Raw genomic sequence first — 22,607 nt, forward strand, 5'->3', positions numbered from 1 at the left:
AGGAGGCTGGGGTGGACAGAGTCAGGCAGGAAGAGGGATAGTTGGTTAGAGTAGGAGGCAAGAGATGGGGGAGAGAAAGGGAGAGACTGGGACAGTTAGTTCAGAAGGAGAGGGAGAACGAGACTCAGTGTGGAAACGTTCAATGGCTCCAATTCTCTCACGTCAGGTGGTGACGTACCTGGCAGGCTGCGGCCTGCAGAGCTGCCCCATGCTGCTGTCGAAGGGTTACCCCGATATCGGCTGGAACCCCATGGGTGGGGAGAGATACCTGGACTTCCTACGATTCGCTGTCTTTGTCAACGGTTAGTCCCCAGCTATCGCCTTCTCTCTTGTCTTTTTACCTTTTCCTGCTTGTCTGTCTGCTTATCATTTCTGGGAAAGGGAAATTTAACGAGCTCTGCCTGTTCTTTAAGTGTTTATCTGCCTGTCTTCTCTCCCCACCTGTCTGTCTCGTCTCTCGCAGGGGAGAGCGTGGAGGAGAACGCCAACGTCGTTGTGCGCCTGTTGATCCGGCGGCCAGAATGCTTCGGCCCGGCGCTGCGAGGGGAGGGGGGCAACGGGCTGCTGGCTGCCATCGAGGAGGCCATCAAGATCTCGGAGGACCCCGCCAGGGATGGGCCCACCGTCAAGAAAGACAGGCGCTTCCCCATGTGAGTGACGGGGAGGGAGAGCAGGAGGCGGGCAGTGCCCACCTCAGACAGTGGCCTTGTGTCTCATGCATTGTATTCCCGGTGGATCCAGGAGCTCAGCTATGGATCAAGTTATTGATACCCATAAACTGAGTCAGATATTGAGTTATGCTTGAAAACCAGATTCAGACTATGGGTTTAGTTATAGAATGAATCACAGGTTGAGAAGATAAGAAAGATTACTAATGAGTGGCCTGTCCTGCTCATTTGGTTGCAGGTAGCTTATTGATTCAATGATACAGTCCAAGTGTTTTTAATAGACCCCAGAATGTTGACTTCAGGAACATCTATATAGTCTGATCAGACTCTCACAACTCTCTGTGTAAGGAGAGCCTCCTGTTTTCAGCCCTGAATGCACTCCCTCTTTATTTTCACTTGTGCCTCAAGGTCATTGCTGGTTCTGAACTAGTCCATTGGTTGACCTTCTTAGAACCTGTAGGGATTCTGAATACTTGAATCAAATTCCTTTCTGATCTCCTGCATTGAAGACTGAAAAGAATCGGTTCTTCCCAAACATGCAATGTCCTTATTGTAGCAGGCTGACAAAAACTGTATTCAGTTAAGTGAGGTCTTATTCGTGTGCTGCATGCTTTCAGCACTAGTCTCCAACTTTAAGTTCTCTTTTCACTGCAAACACATTGATTACAAATGGAGATACGTATTGGTTTAAGCATGTTGGGACTTCCCTCTCACCTTGCTGTCGACCTTTGAGGCCCTGCTCACACCTGCGTCTCGTGTTGGCTGACAGGTTTGGGGGTGAGGAGCAGCAGGAGGAGAACAGGGTGCATCTTGGGAACGCCATCATGTCATTCTACGCTGCGCTGATCGACCTGCTGGGGCGCTGTGCACCAGAGATGCATGTAAGTGAGGTGGAATAGGTGGCGGTGGCAGTAAAACACTGGAGTATTGTAATTAAATTTATTCAGTTCTAATAAGATGCTCATTACAGTCTTGTGGTAACCTGGGAATGGTTGAGAAAGTGGGAAAGTTGTCAAAGCTGTTGAGAATATTTTCACATGCCACTGTGGCTAAGGATCTGTGCCTGTGGCTGGAAGGTTGCTGGTTCAAATCCCTTGGCCGGCAGAGGAATCCTACTCCGTTGGGCCCTTAACCCCAACTGCTCCGGGGGTGCTGTATAAATGGCTGACCCTGCGCTCTGACCCCAAGCTTCTCTCCCTGTCTGTGTGTCTCATGGAGAGCAAGCTGGGGTCTGTGAAAAGACACATTCCCAATACAAGAAATTGTACATGGCCAATAAAGTGATCTTACCTTAAGAAAATTGTAAGCTTTGTAGGGTGAAGTATTGGGAAAGGGAGTCTGAGTGTTCTAGGAATGTTTGTTGTCTCTGTGTGCAGCTAATCCAGGCCGGGAAGGGTGAGGCTCTCAGGATCCGAGCAATCTTGCGGTCTCTGGTCCCCATTGAGGATTTGGTTGGAGTGATCAGCCTGCCTGTGCAGATTCCTTCGTTTGGGAAAGGTGAGTGATGGGGAAAGTGAGGAAGAGAAGCAACAAGGAGAGAGAGAGCAGGGAGAGGAAGAAAAATACTGAGGCAGAGAGGGACAAGGGTAAGGGATTGGAAAGCGGAGGAGAGATGGGATGTACAGTAGGGAAAATGGGGGGGGAGAAGCACAAAAGAGGCATAGGGAAAAGTAGGGATAGATACAAGGAGAAACAGTAGATAGAGACAGACAGTGAGAAGGAAACAGGGTGAAAGCAATGATGCCAGATGTAAATGAGAAGTCAGCTCCTCAGCCCACTCCTGTCTCTCCAGATGGTAATATAGTCGAGCCAAAAATGTCGGCCAGTTTTGTGCCGGACCACAAGGCTCCCATGGTGCTGTTCCTGGACCGTGTGTACGGCATCGACAACCAGGACTTCCTGCTGCACTTGCTGGAGGTCGGCTTCCTCCCGGACATGAGAGCTGCTGCCTCTCTGGACACGGTGAGACTGGACTGAATCAGTGTCTGTGGGTGTCTGTGAGTCTCTACTGTGTGTGTACTGTATCGAATGTGTGAGTCTCTACAGAGTGTGTACTGTATCGAATGTGTGAGTCTCTACAGTGTGTGTACTGTATAGAATCTGTGAGTCTCTACAGAGTGTGTACTGTATCGAATGTGTGAGTCTCTACAGTGTGTGTACTGCATAGAATCTGTGAGTCTCTACGGAGTGTGTACTGCATAGAATCTGTAAGTCTCTATAGTGTGTTTATAGAATATGTGTGTCTCTACAGTGTATGTATCATCTGAGAGTCTGTAAATGTGTATACAGTATGTTTCTCTGTCTCACTGATAGCTGCTGTTCTCCTCTCCTCTCTAGGCGGCGTTCAGCACCACAGAGATGGCTCTGGCTCTGAACCGCTACCTGTGCCAGGCAGTGCTGCCCTTGCTCACCAAGTGCGCCCCCCTGTTTGCGGGAACTGAGCACCGCGCTATCATGATTGACTCCATGCTGCACACCATCTACCGTCTCTCCAGGGGGCGGTCTCTCACAAAGGCTCAGAGGGATGTCATCGAGGACTGCCTCATGTCACTCTGCAAGTCAGCTGGCTCTCAGTCTCTGTCTTTATCGCTCTCTGTCTCTGTCTTGCTGTGCTCTCTTTTCTAAATTCAAATATGGTGTTTGAACTTTGTTTGTTTTTTTCAAATATGGTTTATAACCATAGCAAAGCTTCCAAAGCAATTATGCAATACACTCAAAGTTACAAAGTTTTAATAAGTGTATCTGTCTTTTGTTTTTGTCTGAATTTCCTGTTCCTTTATTTGTCTTTGATTGTCTAACTGCTTCTGTCTGATTTTCTCATTTTGTGTAACTTTTATGTCTTTATATCTCTCCCTGTCTCTCTCCCTTTCTGTCACTCTTTCTCTCTTTATTTTTTGGTTGGATTCTTTCATGCTTTCTCTCTCTGTTCATTGTTTGTGCAGTCCCTGACACCCAGTGTATCCAGCCTATTTACTATTTACTAAACCCAGTATAGTACCTCAGTCCCAGTCTGCCCTGTACAGTCAAAGACCTCAGCTCTAGTATGCCCAATACAGTATAGGCCCACAGTCCCAGTCTGCCCAGTACAGTATGTCAGCCCCAGTCTGCCAAGTATAGTAGCTAAGTCACTGTCTGCCCAGTACTGTACAGTACCTCAGTCCCTGCCTATCCAGTACAGTACCTCAGCCCCAGTCTCTCTGTTCTCAGGTATCTCCGGCCCTCCATGCTACAGCATCTACTCCGTCGGCTCGTGTTTGATGTGCCCATCCTGAACGAGTATGCCAAGATGCCACTGAAGGTGCCCCACTCTTCTGTTATTATGTAGTAGCAGTTTTAGCTACAATGACACTATACTAGTAGCTAACGTAAAGGCAGTGGTAGTATCAGCAGTAGCAATAGCTGTATTATTGGTATTAATATTATTTTACCATTAATAATATTTGTAATTATTTACAAAATAGTCATTATATATATATAGTCCAGTGCCCTAACCACTACACCACACTCCACTTTCTTTCTTCTAGTTGTTGACCAATCACTATGAGCGCTGCTGGAAGTATTACTGTCTCCCAAATGGCTGGGCAAATTATGGAGTCTCCTCAGAGGAAGAGCTGCATCTGACCCGAAAGCTGTTCTGGGGAATCTTCGAGTCACTGGCACACAAGGTGGGTTGTCCACTCCAATTCCAAATGATTGCAGCAGTCGGAACGAATTGTTAGTAATAGCAGTAATCCAGAGTGACAGGAGCAGTCAGGACTGATTGTTAGCAACAGCAGTAATCCAGAGTGACAGCAGCAGTCAGGACTGATTGTTAGCAACAGCAGTAATCCAGAGTGACAGGAGCAGTCAGGACTGATTGTTAGCAACAGCAGTAATCCAGAGTGACAACAGAAGTCAGGATTGATTGTTACTTACAGCAGTAATCCAGAGTGACAGCAGCAGTCAGGACTGATTGTTAGCAACAGCAGTAATCCAGAGTGACAGCAGCAGTCAGGACTGATTGTTAGCAACAGCAGTAATCCAGAGTGGCAGCAGCAATCAGGACTGATTGTTAGCAACAGCAGTAATCCAGAGTGACAGGAGCAGTCAAGACTGATTGTTAGCAACAGCAGTAATCCAGAGTGACAGCAGCAGTCAGGACTGATTGTTAGCAACAGCAGTAATCCAGAGTGACAGCAGCAGTCAGGACTGATTGTTAGCAACAGCAGTAATCCAGAGTGACAACAGAAGTCAGGATTGATTGTTACTGACAGCAGTAATCTAGAGTGACAGCAGCAATCAGGACTGATTGTTAGCAACAGCAGTAATCCAGAGTGACAGGAGCAGTCAGGACTGATTGTTAGCAACAGCAGTAATCCAGAATGACAGCAGCAGTCAGGACTGATTGTTAGCAACAGCAGTAATCCAGAGTGACAGCAGCAGTCAGGACTGATTGTTAGCAACAGCAGTAATCCAGAGTGACAACAGCAGTCAGGACTGATTGTTAGCAACAGCAGTAATCCAGAGTGACAGCAGCAGTCAGGACTGATTGTTAGCAACAGCAGTAATCCAGAGTGACAGCAGCAGTCAGGACTGATTGTTAGCAACAGCAGTAATCCAGAGTGACAACAGAAGTCAGGATTGATTGTTACTGACAGCAGTAATCCAGAGTGACAGCAGCAATCAGGACTGATTGTTAGCAACAGCAGTAATCCAGAGTGACAGGAGCAGTCAGGACTGATTGTTAGCAACAGCAGTAATCCAGAATGACAGCAGCAGTCAGGACTGATTGTTAGCAACAGCAGTAATCCAGAGTGACAGGAGCAGTCAGGACTGATTGTTAGCAACAGCAGTAATCCAGAGTGACAACAGCAGTCAGGACTGATTTTTAGTGACAGCAGTAATCCAGAGTGACAGAAGCAGTCAGGACTGATTGTTAGCAACAGCAGTAATCCAGAGTGGCAGGAGCAGTCAGGACTGATTGTTAGCAACAGCAGTAATCAAGAGTGACAACAGCAGTCAGGACTGATTTTTAGTGACAGGAGTGTGTCTTTCTCTTTGTCTCAGAAATTTGACCCGGAGCTATTTAAAATTGCCATGCCCTGTATCTGTGCCATCGCTGGGGCCATCCCTCCGGACTACGTGGATGCCAGCTACTCCTCCAAAACGGAGAAGAAGGCTTCTGTGGACGCTGAGGGCAACTTTGACCCCAAACCTGTAGAGACCACCAAGTGAGAGAATGGGCTTTTCCACTTTAAAGCAAATAATTAATACAGCAGAGTCTCGAGGCTCTGGCCAACTGATTGGGATTCCCTAACTGGCAGAGCACAGGGTTGGTCACCAGGGCGGGCAGCGCCTCTCCTCTCATGCTGAATCTGATGACTGGTTCAATCTGGGTGGGCAGGTCAGAAGAGTCTGCCTGCACTTCCCCCCCTCTCCCCGTGTGGGTACAGGGGTCACCACTGTGAGCAGAAGCATAAAGAGATGCTACACTGAGTGGATATATATGAATAAAAACAGAAAACTCTACAGTTATTCCAAACTGCACACAGCTATTTCATTAGACATTGTGAATCCCCACCCACTGGAAAGAAAATACATATGTGACCATTTAACTATAATAAAAACAGGACAAATCACTCCCTTCAGAAGGTCAAAAATCCATAGAAAATGAACTAGTTCATTACCACGATTATGTGTCCACCATTATGTGTCCTTGTCACTGTGTGTTTATTCCAGCACCATCATCCCTGAGAAGCTGGATGGCTTCATCAACAAATATGCCGAATATACGCACGACAAGTGGGCCTTTGAAAAGGTGAGATAAGAGAGAGAGCTGAGGAGAGGAGCAGGGCAGGAGAGGAAGAAAGAGACAGGGATGGAGAAAGAGAGGACAGAAGCACATACAGTAGTTGGGAACAGCTTGTGAGACGGTGAGGGGTGGGGAGAGGAAGAGGGAGGAAAAATAGCATGAAAGTATCAAAAGAAGGGAAAGAAAGAAAAATATCCTCCGGGCAGAAATAGTAAAATAATAAAAATATCTTGAAGTTGCCATTAGTATACTACAGTTGCTCATTTTTTAATGGCTAATTCTGTTCAGAACAGTGAGTGCCCTGTTACTGATTAATACTTTAATGTTTGCATGTGTTTGTGCTGTGTCCCCAGATCCAGAATAACTGGACGTATGGAGAGATTCTGGATGAGAATGCCAAGACTCACCCCATGCTGAGGCCATACAAGACCTTCTCTGAGAAGGTCAGGGCCCTGTCTGTCTTTCAGTTCCAGGTTCAGTGTGATGGCCTCTCTCTGTCTGGCTTGTCCTTCTTGGGCTCTCTCTCACAGCCTCCTGTGTCTCTCCCAGGACAAGGAAATTTACCGCTGGCCCATCAAGGAGTCCATTAAGGCCATGATTGCCTGGGAGTGGACGCTGGAGAAGGCGAGGGAGGGGGAGGAGGAGAAGACGGAGAAAAAGAAGACGAGGAAGATATCGCAGACCGTGCAGGTCAGACACAGGAAAGAGGGGGAGAGATGGGAGGGCAGGGGAGAAGAGGAGAGGTGGGAAGATAAAGGGAGGGAGGGACGAAGAGATGAAAGGATTGCATCTACCCATTCTCTCCCTTCATCAGAGGGAGGGAGAGAACTGGGCAGAAAGTGAGACAACAAGTGTGAACGAACAGTTTCATGAGAGTACAGGCTCTTCCTCTCCACAAGCTTGTAATGTTGGAGCTGCAGTGTGACTCTGTTGACTGTGAATTTTCTCTCCTCTGTGCTGCAGGCCACCTACGATCCCAGCCATGGCTATAACCCCCAGCCCATTGAGATCTCTGGCATGGCACTGTCCAGAGAACTGCAGGTAAGACTGGGCTGGGCCGAAGCGGCTCAGAGCCACCACTGGACTGAACACAAGCAGCTGGACTGGAGACACAGAGAAAGGCCAAAGTAGGAGACATTAACTGCACTGGATAGGACCAGACACACTAACAGCCATATCAAAGTAAACTGAACACATTAGGAGACACAAACTTGAATAGACTGGACAAAATAGGAGAGACACACAGGTCCGGACTGGACACAGTGATAAACATGCAAAAGCTAGGACACAATCACTTCTGACAATACAGCACATTCAAGCTCTCCTCCTCCCCTGTCCCTTCTTCTCTCCTTTCCTTATCGACTCTCTCTCCATCCAGGCCATGGCTGAGCAGCTGGCAGAGAACTACCACAACACCTGGGGCCGCAAGAAGAAACTGGAGCTGCAGGCCAAAGGTAAGGAGAGGAGACTGGGACCTCAGTCCCCAGAGACATACTCTCTACAGTATCTCCAGGGCTCAAGAGAGCGTCATACTCTGAGAAGCTGGAGGAACTCATTCTTTTTTATCTGGTACAGTGAAAACTACGAGAGGACCTGATACTAATATTAAAAACCCTCACAAGCTTGACCAAACTCAACCCACCTGACATTTTCAAAATCAACAGTGAAACATGAACCAGAGGATATGGAACTACCTTAAAAACTGAGAACAGGAGACATTTCTTTACCTAGTGGGTTATGGGAGTATGGAACAAGCAACTTGGTCATGTTGTTGAAGGCGATACCCTGACTCCTTTCAAGAAAGGACTGGATGAGCGCTTGTATCAGTTAGCTTCTACCAACTGCTAAACAGGCCAGAGAGCCAAATAGCCTCCTCTCGTTTGTACATTTCTTTTTGTTTGTTTCTTTTTAAATAGTATTGCATCTCACAGTGAAGAGTGTGAGTTAAGCTTAACAGGCCAGTTATTCAGTTAGGTGATGTGCTAGTGTGTATGTGTGTTAGTTAATGTATCACTTATTATATTACTGTGCACCTGTCCTGTAGGGGGCGGTACTCATCCCTTGCTGGTGCCTTATGACACCCTGACTGCAAAGGAGAAGGCCCGGGATCGAGAGAAGGCCCATGAGTTGCTCAAATTCCTGCAGCTCAACGGCTATGCTGTCACCAGGTAATATTCTGGGTTGCACAGCTGTGCACCTGAGCTGGGACCACACTGGGCATGGTGGTGAGGAAGTATGATCATACTCCTGCATAGCAGCACCCACAAAAAGCATGGTTAAGCCATGCACTATGCTGTGAAGCATCGTGAAAGCAAGACTTGTGTCACCTTTTTAACCAGATAAAAAAATGTAATTAAAATTGAACATTGTGACGCGCTGGCACTCAGACTTACTGATGGACTGCTCTTCCTCTCTCACTGTCTCTCCCTCTCCTGTGCCTTCTCAGGGGTCTGAAGGATATGGAGTTGGACACCTCCTCCATTGAGAAGCGCTTCGCCTATGGGTTCCTGCAGAAACTGCTCAAGTGGATGGACATAGCACAGGAGTTCATTGCCCATCTGGGTGCGGGCAGAGTGGGAGATGGGGGGAGGGTGGAGGATGGGGGGAGGTGGATGGAGAGAGAAAAGCAGTAGAGGAGGAATGGGGATGTGGAGAGGAGGGGGTGGGGAGAGAGTTTAATAGCCTGGGGCAGTAAGGTGTGTGTCTGAGGGTTTAACCTGTCTCTCTCTCTCTGTCCAGAGGCTGTGGTGAGCAGTGGGCGAGTGGAGAAGTCCCCTCATGAACAGGAGATTAAATTCTTTGCCAAGGTGAGGAGAGGAGAGAACAGGTACCTGCTGAGTGCAGCACTAATACAACCAGTACACAAGTGATGCGATCTTTCTCTCTGTGTTTGTGTGTGTCAGATCCTGCTGCCCCTCATTAACCAGTACTTCAAGAACCACTGTTTGTACTTCCTGTCCACTCCTGCCAAGGTGCTGGGCAGCGGAAGCCACTCCTCCAACAAGGAGAAGGAAATGATAGCCAGGTAACCACGGCTCACACTGCCTACGCACACTCCACACATTGTAGCTATACTGTGCCCACTGCACCTACAATGTAACACTGCCTGCACACACTGTACACACACTACATACACTGCCTGCACACACTGTACCCACACTGTATCACTGCTTACACACACTGTACCCACACTATACACAACACATACTACATACACTGCCTACACACACTCTACCCTCAATGTACACACACTGTACCTGCACTGTAACACTGCCTGCAGACACTGTACCCACACTACATACACTGCCAGCACACACTGTACCCACACTGTATCACTGCCTACACACACTGTACCCACACTATACACAACACATACTACATACACTGCCTACACACACTCTACCCTCAATGTACACACACTGTACCTGCACTGTAACACTGCCTGCAGACACTGTACCCACACTACATACACTGCCAGCACACAATGTACACATGCCGCAACACTGCCTATATACACTGTACACACACTGTTCACACTGTACCCACACCGCAACACTGCCTACACACACTGTACACACACTGTTCACACTGTACCCACACCGCAACACTGCCTACACACACTGTACACACACTGTTCACACTGTACCCATACCACAACACTGCCTACACACACTGTACACACTGTACCCACACCGGAACACTGCCTACACACACTGTACACACTGTACCCTCACCGCAACACTGCCTAAATAACTGTACATACACTGTACCCACACCGCAACACTGCCTAAACACACTGTACACACACTGTTCACACTGTACACACACCGCAACACTGCCTATATACACTGTGCACACTGTTTACACTGTACACACACTGTACACACTGTACCCACACCGCAACACTGCCTACACACACTGTACACACTGTACCCTCACCGCAACACTGCCTAAACACACTGTACACACACTGTTCACACTGTACCCACAGTGCAACGCTGCCTACACACACTGTACACACTGTACCCACACCGCAACACTGCCTAAACAACTGTACATACACTGTACCCACACCGCAACACTGCCTAAACACACTGTACACACACTGTTCACACTGTACCCACACCGGAACACTGCCTACACACACTGTACACACTAGAGTCCGTCTTGCTCCCGCCAAGTTGCTAATCTCTTTCCTGTGCTTTCCCGGCATTTTCCTCCCTTCCTCTCCTCTTCTTTCTTTGTTCTCTCTTCACCGTGTCTCTCCCTACTCCGTCTCTCACACCCACTGTTTCCTCTGATTCTTCTGCGTGTGCTGACACTGCTGTACTCGTTCTTCTGATCTTTTTCCCCTCACTTCAACCTCTCTATCTCTCCCTCTTTTTCTTTTTCTCTTCTTGTTTTCTTTTCTTTTTTGTTTCTCCTGCTTTAGTATCTTCTGTAAGTTGGCCGCTCTGGTGAGACACAGAGTCTCTCTCTTTGGTAAGAAACCTGCATGGGGTCCTGCTGCTGTCCCTGCTCCCTCCCTCCATCTCTCCTTCTCTCTCTGCCTTCCTCTCACTCTTGTCTCTCTCCTCTCACCATCTATTTCTCCACTTCGGTCATCTGGGATTCTCTCTTCTTTTCACTTTCTATGGTTGCAGTTCTTACCCTGGCCTCTCGGGCATTGCTGTGCTTTGCTTTTGCTCACCCTCTTGTTCCTGCATCTTGCAGTTTTTGAACCTGCGTTCATAAATTTCATTTACTTCAGTGCCCTGAACTTATAGATAACAGCTTCTTTACTTAGGTTCAGCCCAGTAATCTAGAGATCTCTGGGTCCAATCTGGGCTGTGTCATATTGTAACCCTATAGTCCAGAGATCACTGGTCCAGTCTGTGTCATACTGTAACCCTATAGTCCAGAGATCACTGGTCCAGTCTGTGTCATACTGTAACCCTACAGTCCAGAGATCACTGGTCCAGTCTGTGTCATACTGTAACCCTACAGTCCAGAGATCACTGGTCCAGTCTGTGTCATACTGTAACCCTACACTCCAGAGATCACTGGTCCAGTCTGTGTCATACTGTAACCCTACACTCCAGAGATCACTGGTCCAGTCTGTGTCATATTGTAACCCTATAGTCCAGAGATCACTGGTCCAGTCTGTGTCATATTGTAATCCTACAGTCCAGAGATCACTGGTCCAGTCTGTGTCCTATTGTAACCCTATAGTCCAGAGATCACTGGTCCAGTCTGTGTCATATTGTAATCCTATAGCCCAGAGATCACTGGTACAAGTCCAGTCTGTGTCATATTGTAACCCTATAGTCCACAAATCATTAAACAAGGAATAAACTAGCAGTAAGTGTCCAGATTGCTTTGACTGGGCGGTTCTAGTGCCCATGAAATGTGAGCTGTTCTGGAATTTCCTTCAGTCCACTTCTGAGTTTATTACTACTGATCAAACAAGTAACCCTGTTGTTGTGACCCTGAACAGTAAAAGAGGGCTGAAATGTGGGTGATATTTCTGGCTTTGGAAACTTTATTTTTGGATTTAATTAGGACGAGCTGAAAGGATCACACACTATCATATTGATTTTGATTATTTTAAAACTCATTGTTGGCTCAGCTGGCTGTATTGACTGGCATGCCTAAATATACACTAAATTATGTATTTTTTTCTTATCAATATTAATGTCTGTCTGTCTTGCATATTCAATAGGCAGGAAGTGTTCGGGTTTCTGACAGTAATTTTTATATTCACTCTTGTTATTCCAGTCACAGTCCATTTATACTCCTATTGATGTTTTTGTTGAATTATAGCAGCTTTGTTATTATCCTTTATTAGGAAAGAAGCTTTGTTAACTTGTTATAGGAATGAGTGTCAAGTGCTTGGTTCTTGTGTGTGTTGTGCATGAATAAGTGTTTATAAATAGAGAAACAGCATGAGCCCGACCTGGTGTAGAAGCTTACACTGACTACGCAAGGATGACCTCTCTCAGTATCAGTGTGTCTGTGCACAGTCTAACATGTATATCGTTCATGTGTTCATGTTGTGTGCAGGAACTGATGCCCCAGCTGTGGTGAACTGTATGCACATCCTCGCTCGATCGCTGGACGCCAGGTAACTCCTCCCCCCACAGCGGACTGAACAGCACAGTACTCTTCAGTGTGCTGCAGTCCAGTACAATGCTCTACACTTCGTGACAGCACAGTTTTTTCAGCAAAATGACAGTATTGTAATAGCATGGCACAACGTTTTATGGGCTACAATATGCAACACTATAATAAATTAAGACATTTTACAATGCAATATTCACTGTGTATACTGTATATACAGTACAGCACAGATCTTTGTGTTACATTTCTCTGTATGACATTTTTGTATTATTGTACTCTGCACAGTGACCTGAGTACCTTTGGATTTTACAGTGAAGTGTGTAACTGTTGTTTGGTGCCTTCAATCCTTTCCACTTTCCCTTTCCCCCCTTCTCATTCCTCTCTTCCTCTCTCTTTCCACCCCTCTTCTCCTCCTTCCTCGTCTCTTTGTCAGGACGGTGATGAAGTCGGGGCCGGAGATCGTCAAGGCTGGCCTGCGGTCGTTCTTTGAGAGCGCTGCAGAGGACATCGAGAAGACGGTGGAGAACCTGAAGCTGGGGAAGGTGTCTCAGAGCCGCACACAAGTGAAGGGTGTCTCTCAGAACATCAGCTACACCACCGTGGCGCTGCTCCCTGTCCTCACCTCACTGTTCGAGCACCTGGCACAGCACCAGTTCGGGGATGACTTCATCTGTAAGTCTGTGCACCCCTGAACAGCAGACAGCGTGCCAGTCTGTCAGTCAGAGGCCTTTAGAAGAGCCACAGCCCACATGCGTATCTCACATTCTTGTATCTCACACGTAGCCTAGTAGGAATGACTTCTGAACCTGTCTCAGTTGCCTTCCCTCTGTCTTTCACATTGCTATCTGTGTGTCTATCTGTCTGCAGTGGACGATTTGCAGGTTTCCTGTTACCGCATCATGTGCAGCATCTATTCACTGGGAACCACCAAGAACCCCTACGTGGAGAGGTGAGTCACTGAAACCAGATGTGAGCAGCACTACGGGTTCTTCAAGGCTTGACGGCCAGATTAATCAGGCAACAGCCCCTACAGCTGGGCTACATTGCTAGTAAAATGAGGACACACTGGGTTGCCATCACACTGAGCTATGTAGTATATTATAAAAAAGAACACAGTGACTCTAGGGACTACACTGAAGAAGAAGGAACACTGTTGTCCTCTCTCCAGCCTCTGTAGATGGATTTTCCAAACCAGAACTGGTTTACTGTCCATTAATCCTGACTGCTGCTGAGCAATTCATTCGGCACTCTGTTTATTCAGATGGCAATAGCCCTTTGTATAGAATCTCACGGAGAGCATTTTAGAATCTTAAAAATCTCTAAATGTTTTATAATGAAGTCCCTCCCTGGGTTAAGGTAAAAACAGTCAGGTTAAGACAAAGGTGAGCAGCTGAACACACAACACTCTACCAGCAAGCTGTGCTGGGTTTGAGGTCAGGCCTACAGACTGAGAGTTGGGGGGCTACAGGCCCCTGTGTCTGGAGTGAAGGTGACTCCCTCTCTGTCCAATACTGCCCCCTGCAGGCAGCGGCCAGCGCTGGGGGAATGTCTGGCTCGACTGGCTGCTGCAATGCCTGTGGCATTCCTGGAGCCACATCTTAATGAGCACAACCAATTCTCTGTCTATACCACCAAGACCCCGCGGGAGAGAGCCAGTGAGTACTGCTGCCTCAGTCTGTCTCCCTTCAGTCCTCGCTCCCTCTCCTTCCCCCTTGCTCTCTCAGCTTTTCTCTCCCCTCCCTCCCTTTCTCCCTTTTCTTTCTACTACCTGTCTCCTTCTATCTCTTCTATGCCCCTTCTGCTGCCCCTTCTCTCTGTTTCTGTCCATCCTCTCTCCTCTCTCTCCAGTGTCCCCATCTCACCCATCATTCTCCCTGTTCCTGTCTCTCTACCACTCTTCACTGTCCCAGTCCCCTGTCTCTCTCACCCATTACTGAACCTGTTTCCTGCCTCTCTCTGTCATCATTTTCTCTCTGCCCTGTCTCTTTCTCTTATTCATCACTGTCTTTCTCCCCTGCCCCATCTCTCTCTCACTCATCACTGTATCACTGTCTGTCCCTCCTGTCTCTCTCTCACTCATTACTGTATCACTGGCTCTTCCTCCTGTCTCTCTCACTCATCACTGTCCCTCTATGCTGTCTGTCTGCTCCAGTCCTGGGTCTGCCAAACCAGGTGCAGGATCTGTGCCCTGACATCCCTGAGCTGGATGTCCTCATGAAGGAGATTGGGGATCTGGCGGAGTCAGGGGCGCGCTATACCGAGATGCCCCATGTCATTGAGATCACGCTGCCCATGCTCTGCAACTACCTGCCCCGCTGGTGGGAGAGGGGCCCTGAAAACTTCCCTGACCAGGAGGGCCGCCTGTGCACAGACGTCACTGCAGAGCCCCTCAACCAGCTGCTGGGCAACATCATGAAGATCGTGGTGAACAACTTGGGCATCGAAGAGGCCTCCTGGATGAAGAGGCTGGCTGGTGAGGAGAGTGTGAGAACATAGCAAGGGCAGGGGGAGAGTGGGATTAAAGGAAGGAGGAGATGAGGCCTCCTGGATGAAGAGACTGGCTGGTGAGGAGAGAGGGATCATAGCAGGGGCAGGGGGAGAGTGGGAATAAAGGCTCCACACTGGCTTGCAGAGAGATGGCACACAGTGCCCACTGACACTTAGGACAATGTGAACAGCTAACAGCACAAAAGAAAGACGACTCTAAAATAACCCCCCAGTGGTGGAGTTGAATCCCATCGGCCTGTGGTTGGGTTTGCATCTAGTTGGATGTTTACTGGTTTGCTGGGAATTGATTTTTTAGGGAGTTTAATGGGGGGGGTCAATAACTTTTGCCAGCTCCCCTCACAAGAGGGTGCTCTCAGTATGAAAAGCGAGGGGGGAGAAGACACCCTGGGCATTGAGAGAGCTGAGCACTAATGAGGCTCCCTGGATGAAGAGAATGTCCAACAAGGAGGAAGAAATAAAGGATGTAGGAGAAAAAAGGCAGGGATACAGGGGCAGAGGGAGACATTCGGGACAAGGACAAGGTAAAGACAGAGAGGGGGGGATGAAAAACTCCTCTCTGGGAAATCTCTTGGCTGTCTCAGTCTTTTCTTCTCTCTTCCCTCTCACTAGTTTAAATTCCAGTTGACATTATGACACAACAGGAGTGCCTTTGCATTTCAAACAAAATGAGTCCTGGATAGTCCTGGATTGAAACAGGGTCTTGTGACAGAGCACAGCTGTCATAGGATGGGCTTTTTTAAATTTAGAATCGCCAGACATATTTTAATCCCAGTGTGCAGTCGCCAACTGTATCTTTATCTCAGCTCAGGGCGGCGACCCCTGAACCCTCTGAGAGTGGGGAGCACCAGACAGGCCTGCCCCGACCTGTCAGATCCAGACAGCTGAATATTAAGCAGCTGGCAACTCCAAATTGGGTGGGCATGTAATAAAATAATTAATAATTCCAAATTAAAAAATAAACAGTACAGGCCACATGCTACTGTACTGTACAGGCTCATAAACACAAAAATGGGGAAAATGTTGACAGAATGCACACACACTCCTTCCCATTCCCATGTGTATAATGCATTCCTGTCTCTCTGTTGGTGCAGAATTCCAGCCATTAAAGGCTCTCACTCCTCTTTGTCAGTGTTTGCCCAGCCCATTGTGAACCGCGCCAGTCCAGACATGCTGAAGTCACACTTCATCCCAACCATGGAGAAGCTGAAGAAGCGTTCTGGGAAGGTGGTGGCAGAGGAGGATCAGCTCCGGTTGGAGGGGAAGACGGAGTCAGACGAGGCTGAGGGCATCATCCGCGACGAGTTCTCTGTGCTGTGCCGGGACTTGTATGCCCTGTACCCCCTGCTCATACGATATGTGGATAATAACAGGTACCGTATATACTGTATACACCCTGTCTGTCTGCCTGGGCCCTCGTCCAGGCACTGCTCCTGCTCTTGCAATGTAGGGTGTGCTGTATCACTCTTTCTGTCACTGCCGCTCAGAGCACGGTGGCTGACCTATCCAGATTCTGATGCAGAGGAGCTCTTCAGAATGGTGGGGGAGGTCTTCATATTCTGGTCCAAATCGCACGTGAGTCCCACTCCTCTTCCTCTCTTCGCCTCTCTTTCTTTCCTCCTTCATCTATGCCCTTCTCCCCCCCCACTGCTCTTTTTCTCAGTCGCATTTCTTCTACTGAAGTCCCCTCTCTTCCCATTATCCCAACTGTCTCACACTTTATCAGCCTCTCTCTCATCATCGCCCTCCACACACCATCCACCGCACTTTCTCTTAATCTGTCTCGCTTCCTTGTTCCTTTTCATCACTTTTCTCTGTCCCATCACCTGCCTTCTCTCCTGCCTCCTGTGTCACTCGCTTTCTCTTGTCCCTGCTCTCCCTCTCCATTCCTTCCTTTCCGTACTGCAGAACTTCAAGCGGGAGGAGCAGAATTTCGTGGTGATGAATGAGATCAACAACATGTCCTTCCTGACTGCTGACAGCAAGAGCAAGATGAGCAAGGTGAGCTGGGATGAGCTAGGCTGAGCTGGGCTAGACTGGGCCAGGGTGATCATACATGCCAACCCTGGAAGAGGCACTAGAGTAGAAAACCCTGAGCTAGACTGGAAAAGACTGGACTGGTGTAGACTGGGCAAGGGTCGACAGAGCTAGACTGGACGGGATTGGACTGTTGTAGGAGAGACTGGGTTTCAGTGAGCTGGACTGGATTGTAGTAAATTGGACTGGATTGCACTATAGGAGGCGAGACTTGGTTTCACTGAGCTCAACTGCACTCTAGTGGGCTGGACTGGATTGGACTGTAGTAGGCAAGACTGGGTTTCAGTGAGCTGGACTGGATTGGACTGAAGTAGGCAAGACTGGGTTTCAGTGAGCTGGACTAGATTGGACTGTAGTAGGCCAGACTGGGTTTCAGTGAGCTGGACTGGATTGGACTGTAGTAGGCAAAACTGGGTTTCAGTGAGCTGGACTACATTGGACTGTAATAGGCAAGACTGGGTTTCAATGAGTTGGACTGCACTCGAGTGGGCTGGACTAGATTGGACTATAGTAAGCAAGACTACATGGAAATCAGCTGGACTGTACTCTAGTGGGCTGGACTGGATTGGACTGTAGTAGGCAAGACTGGGTTTCAGTGAGCTGGAGTTGATTGTAGTAAACGGAGTTGGACTGGACTTGGGAGGAGTGGCTTTACTTTACAGTACTGGACTGGATGGATCTGGACTCTTTCCTGAAACATGTTTGCTGAAAGTGTCTTGTAAGAGGGATGTCATGGATGCATGAGGTCAAGATAGATGAGAGAGAAACAGTTCTTACAGAGAAACTGATTTTTTCCATCTTTTATTTTTTTAACTAAGCACGGTGACGTCAACCACTCTGCAACCCCCAAATTCAGTTTTATACAATAATGATCTAGGTGTGTGAATGTGTGTGCAAGTGTGTGAGTGTGTGTTCTTTTATCGCACTTGCTCCTCTGATCAGAGGGGTGACGTAGCTGCTTTAATAGCCAGTGCCTCTGTTTGTGAGCACTAGGAAGGTGGAAAATGAAGAGGAGTGTATAACTGTGTTCTCTCTTTGACTGTTTGTTGTCCTGTCCTCTGGGTGGCGCTGTGTCTAGGCCGGGGATGGACAGGTCAGAAAATGTTTGTGCACGAGCGCTGTGCTGCTGGCATGGCACCTCGCAGGGGCTCTCTTCATCAACCTTTCCCACACACTGACATACAGTGATACACAGACAAACTGACACACTGACCCTGTGACACCGTGATACACTGATACAGTGATTACCAGACAAACTGACACACTGACGTACAGTAGTGACACTTTGATACAGTAATACACAGACAAACTGACACACTGACCCTGTGACACCGTGATACACTGATACACAGAAGAACTGACACATGACCTAGAGCACTCTGATACAGGGATACACAGACAAACTGACACACTGATATTGTGACACTCTGACACAATAATAGACTTGGTTCACAGCAATAATAGACTACTGGTACACAGCAGCACTGATACAGTAGATGGAGACACTAACTACTGGCAGAGTGGTAGTGCCAGCTGTACAAACACATTGTACTGATGGCAGACAGACTTGCATATGAAGATAGACGGATAACAGACAGTCAGGAAGAGGATGGGACACACAGACAGGAAGGACTTTTTATAACTGTGTTCTTTCTTTGACTGTTGTTCTGTCCTCTGGGTGGCGCTGTGTCTAGGCCGGGGATGGACAGGTCAGAAAATGTTTGTGCACGAGCGCTGTGCTGCTGGCATGGCACCTCGCAGGGGCTCTCCTCATCAACCTTTCCCACACACTGACATACAGTGATACACAGACAAACTGACACACTGACCCTGTGACACCGTGATACAGTAATACAGTGATTACCAGACAAACTGACACTATGATGTACAGTAGTGACACTTTGATACAGTAATACACAGACAAACTGACACACTGACCCTGTGACACCGTGATACACTGATACAGTGATTACCAGACAAACTGACACACTGACATACAGTAGTGACACTTTGATACAGTAATACACAGACAAACTGACACACTGACCCTGTGACACCGTGATACACTGATACACAGAAGAACTGACACATGACCTAGAGCACTCTGATACAGGGATACACAGACAAACTGACACACTGATGTTGTGACACTCTGACACAATAATAGACTTGGTTCACAGCAATAATAGACTACTGGTACACAGCAGCACTGATACAGTAGATGGAGACACTAACTACTGGCAGAGTGGTAGTGCCAGCTGTACAAACACATTGTACTGAAAGCAGACAGACTTGCATATGAAGATAGACGGATAACAGACAGAAGATGGGACACACAGACAGGAAGGACTTTTGTCAATGTGTGAGGGGGGAGTCTCAGTGTTTGATGAAAAGTCCCTGGAGAGACAGTCTCATGGCATCCAGCTCCACACTGGCTTGCAGAGAGATGGCACACAGTGCCCACTGACACTTAGGACAATGTGAACAGAAAACAACACAAGAAAGACAACTGTAAAATAACCCTCCAGTGGTGGAGTTGAATCCCATCGGCCTGTGGTTGGGTTTGCATCTAGTTGGATGTTTACTGGTTTGCTGGGAATTTATTTTTTAGGGAGTTTAATGGGGGGGGGGGGTCATTATCTTTTGCCAGCTCCCCTCACAAGAGGGTGCTCTCTGTGTGAAAAAATATACCCTCCCTATACATTATCTCTCCACTTTCCTATTAATAGCCCTCACTAATGAATTTTCCCAGACTTGGTCCCCAAAGGGCTTGCCCCTTTAACCTGTGCCCATATGCATACGTCTCTGTCTGGGGCAAGGAAAGGACAAAGGTCATGCCTCTCCGTGGTGCATTATGGATAATGTAGTCCTGTATGAACAAATGTGTGTCATTCATTTTCTGTGTGGAATAGAGAGTCTGAATTAAAATAAAGGGATGGAATTCGATTTCCTTTGCATAGCAGTTTGATCCACTCTGGGTGTGTGTTTTAATTCTTATTGTAACTTCACATGTCTGTATGTGAAAACATACTCAAATGAAGTAACAAGCTTGAAATACTGTACCCAGCGCATGGTGCTAGTTTCCATACAAGAGAAATGAGAGGACAGAGAAATGGATCAAACCGATGTGCAATGGAGCCATTCTCTGATAACTGAACTAAAACTGTAACTGCCTGCACACCCCTCCATCCTCACACGTCTCTGAGCACATGCCTTTTCACTCACCCCCTTGTCCCAGAATGGGAAGTGGATCTGTTTTGTAGAAAGGGGTCCCAGCAGACCCCCAGCCCCAAACACCGAGGATGTTCAAGCTGGCCTGCTTTTTGCCCTCTTTGCTGTAGATCTCAAAATATTTCACAGCAAGTTATGGAGAATTCTGTTGTGTGGTTAGACATTCCTGGCTTACCCAGTTGCACCAGTAGTGGGTACAGGTGTGTGCCTGTATAGAATGTTTATAAAGTTATGTCAGTTTGATCCATATACTGTATACAGTATGCGGATGCAACAATGGTGAATGTGTTTTCCTAGACAGCGACACTGGACACACCAGGGGACACTAGATAAGCTCAGTGTGACCACTGTTTGTGTCCACGATGGCTTTCTTATGTGGAAAGGCATGGGGCATGGCACATGACTCTTGGGAGCTACTTAGTGTCCACTGCGGTCCCCTCTGTATGTGGCTCAGGCTCAAATTTCTCATTGCTCCACGGCTATTTCAGTGAATCAGCAAACTTCATAAGCACTCTGTCTTTTTATATTCATGCATATGTACTGTAAGTTTGAAGGGTAACGGTCAAGTTCAAGGAAAAGTTTTTTAATATGTTTTCTTATTACTTACTGTCGCCATGTTTATTGGCTTACTGTCGCCAGCCCTGTCTATGTAACGTATCCAAGCGATGGGGTATGAGGATCGTATGCAGACGAAGGAGAATGTAGATACTGAAACAGGTGTCCAATCCAAAACGTTAGGCGAGTTCGTAGTCAAAAACAAAAGGTAGCTCAAAAGCCGAAGGAAGTATCACAAGAGGGTTTCTAACAAAAGGCGAGGTAGGAGCTCTCTAGGAGAGGAATCAATACCCAGCAACGAGAAGTGAGTTTAGATGGTTTAAATAGCGCTGTGTGCCGCAGGGCAGAGCGTGTGCTGATGGATTAACACGTGCGGCGGCGCTTGTTATTATCAGCCCGCTGCTGGCACTGGTTAGCTCTTTTGTGGGTTGATCTCTGCTGGCTGGCGGTCGTGACAGTCCAGTGATAGAGATACATATTTAGCTGTCACTAAAGCCCTTGTTTATGGCATCTGTTACTATCCCTGGCATTGTTTCTCTCTTTGTGTTCTGTTGTGTGTGATTACTGCTCTAACCCAGTGCAGGACACAGATGTAACAGAGGAAGCGAGGAGATTACAGAATCCCTCTGTAATATACAGACACAGAGAGAGGAGACACAATTAGAGAGGAAATAACAGAATCCCTATTTAATATACAGACACAGTTAGAGAGAGGAGATAACAAGATCCCTCTGTACTACACACACAGTAGGGCTGGAGACACAGTTAGAGGAAATAACAGAATCCCTCTATAATATACACAAACATTAAGAGAAGCAACATGATTAGAATCTGTATATAATATACACAGACAGCAAGATAGGAGACACACTTAGAGAGAGAGGTGATAACAGGATCCCTCTGTAATATACTGTACACACATGCAATAGGACAGGATTCAGTCAGAGAGAGAGAGAAGATCACACACTATCCTTCAGGAGTAAACATACACAGTAGAACTGGAGACACAGAGAGAGAGAATAAATAATGTGGAACCAGGACAGGTGCTGTAATCCTGAGCTTCAGTGTTTGCTGCCTCGTAGATATGTGCTTTCTTCGGTCTGCTCTCTCTGGACTAGTGACTACTAACTCCAGGCTGTGCTGTGTGACTCCGGCTAGATTTACTTGACCTGGAGCTCTGGCTAGCTTACCGTGGTAAATCTGCCTGGTGATTTTGCTCTTTTTTTCCCTCATGTTTCACCCTCTGCATGGTGCACTGATCTGTCTTATTTTTACCACACTGTGGTATGTCATTGCCCTGTGCCAGACTGGGACAGTACCAGGCAATCAGGGTTTTTTTCAGGGTCTGGCCAGAGAAGGCTGAATCAGGGTGAAATACACAGTAAAAACATGGTAAAAGAGCAGAGTTTGCGCACTGGTCTGCCGTGATAATGTCTTCTAAGGGCCCGAGTCTCACCAATGTGATTTTCTTACTGTGTGTGAATACAGTAATGCCAGGACACACCCAGGTTATGCACACACAGCATATACCAGATTACAAATAACCAAAATTCACTGTTTAGCATGCCTTCAAACACTTTTAATCTCTTTCTTTTGAATTATTATCATTTCTTCTCATGAAGCAGTCCTCGTTGTATGATTAAACAGCTGGTGGCCAAAAACCGCCTGTTCCGCACCTCCCCAGCGTTTTCACTGCAGTGTTTTATAATTGAATTACAAGA

At 47.4% G+C, this 22,607-nt stretch overlaps 1 protein-coding gene across 7 annotated transcripts in view; it reads left to right on the forward strand.

The window, feature by feature from the left end:
• Nucleotides 1-22,607, forward strand: part of LOC148838646 (ryanodine receptor 1-like) — a 115,215-nt gene that overhangs the window by 45,250 nt on the left and 47,358 nt on the right. For 4 of the 7 annotated variants that reach the window (XM_088910483.1, XM_088910487.1, XM_088910486.1 and 1 more), the window contains exons 44-71: nucleotides 167-302; nucleotides 464-650; nucleotides 1,438-1,549; nucleotides 2,045-2,165; nucleotides 2,461-2,630; nucleotides 3,006-3,226; nucleotides 3,876-3,966; nucleotides 4,193-4,333; nucleotides 5,715-5,878; nucleotides 6,387-6,465; nucleotides 6,813-6,902; nucleotides 7,009-7,149; nucleotides 7,423-7,500; nucleotides 7,838-7,913; nucleotides 8,504-8,627; nucleotides 8,906-9,021; nucleotides 9,199-9,266; nucleotides 9,363-9,484; nucleotides 10,892-10,941; nucleotides 12,502-12,562; nucleotides 12,992-13,230; nucleotides 13,426-13,507; nucleotides 14,083-14,213; nucleotides 14,711-15,031; nucleotides 16,196-16,436; nucleotides 16,551-16,638; nucleotides 16,972-17,064; nucleotides 18,795-18,809. In XM_088910483.1, coding sequence (XP_088766609.1) covers nucleotides 167-302; nucleotides 464-650; nucleotides 1,438-1,549; nucleotides 2,045-2,165; nucleotides 2,461-2,630; nucleotides 3,006-3,226; nucleotides 3,876-3,966; nucleotides 4,193-4,333; nucleotides 5,715-5,878; nucleotides 6,387-6,465; nucleotides 6,813-6,902; nucleotides 7,009-7,149; nucleotides 7,423-7,500; nucleotides 7,838-7,913; nucleotides 8,504-8,627; nucleotides 8,906-9,021; nucleotides 9,199-9,266; nucleotides 9,363-9,484; nucleotides 10,892-10,941; nucleotides 12,502-12,562; nucleotides 12,992-13,230; nucleotides 13,426-13,507; nucleotides 14,083-14,213; nucleotides 14,711-15,031; nucleotides 16,196-16,436; nucleotides 16,551-16,638; nucleotides 16,972-17,064; nucleotides 18,795-18,809 — 3,558 coding nt within the window. The remainder of the gene's footprint in view (nucleotides 1-166; nucleotides 303-463; nucleotides 651-1,437; nucleotides 1,550-2,044; nucleotides 2,166-2,460; nucleotides 2,631-3,005; nucleotides 3,227-3,875; nucleotides 3,967-4,192; nucleotides 4,334-5,714; nucleotides 5,879-6,386; nucleotides 6,466-6,812; nucleotides 6,903-7,008; nucleotides 7,150-7,422; nucleotides 7,501-7,837; nucleotides 7,914-8,503; nucleotides 8,628-8,905; nucleotides 9,022-9,198; nucleotides 9,267-9,362; nucleotides 9,485-10,891; nucleotides 10,942-12,501; nucleotides 12,563-12,991; nucleotides 13,231-13,425; nucleotides 13,508-14,082; nucleotides 14,214-14,710; nucleotides 15,032-16,195; nucleotides 16,437-16,550; nucleotides 16,639-16,971; nucleotides 17,065-18,794; nucleotides 18,810-22,607) is intronic. The other 3 variants (XM_088910484.1, XM_088910488.1, XM_088910490.1) reach the window with 1 other exon arrangement.

Source organism: Atractosteus spatula, chromosome 3 (genome assembly GCF_055471065.1).
Source record: "Atractosteus spatula isolate fAtrSpa1 chromosome 3, fAtrSpa1.hap1, whole genome shotgun sequence".
Classification (NCBI taxonomy): Eukaryota; Metazoa; Chordata; class Actinopteri; order Semionotiformes; family Lepisosteidae; genus Atractosteus; species Atractosteus spatula.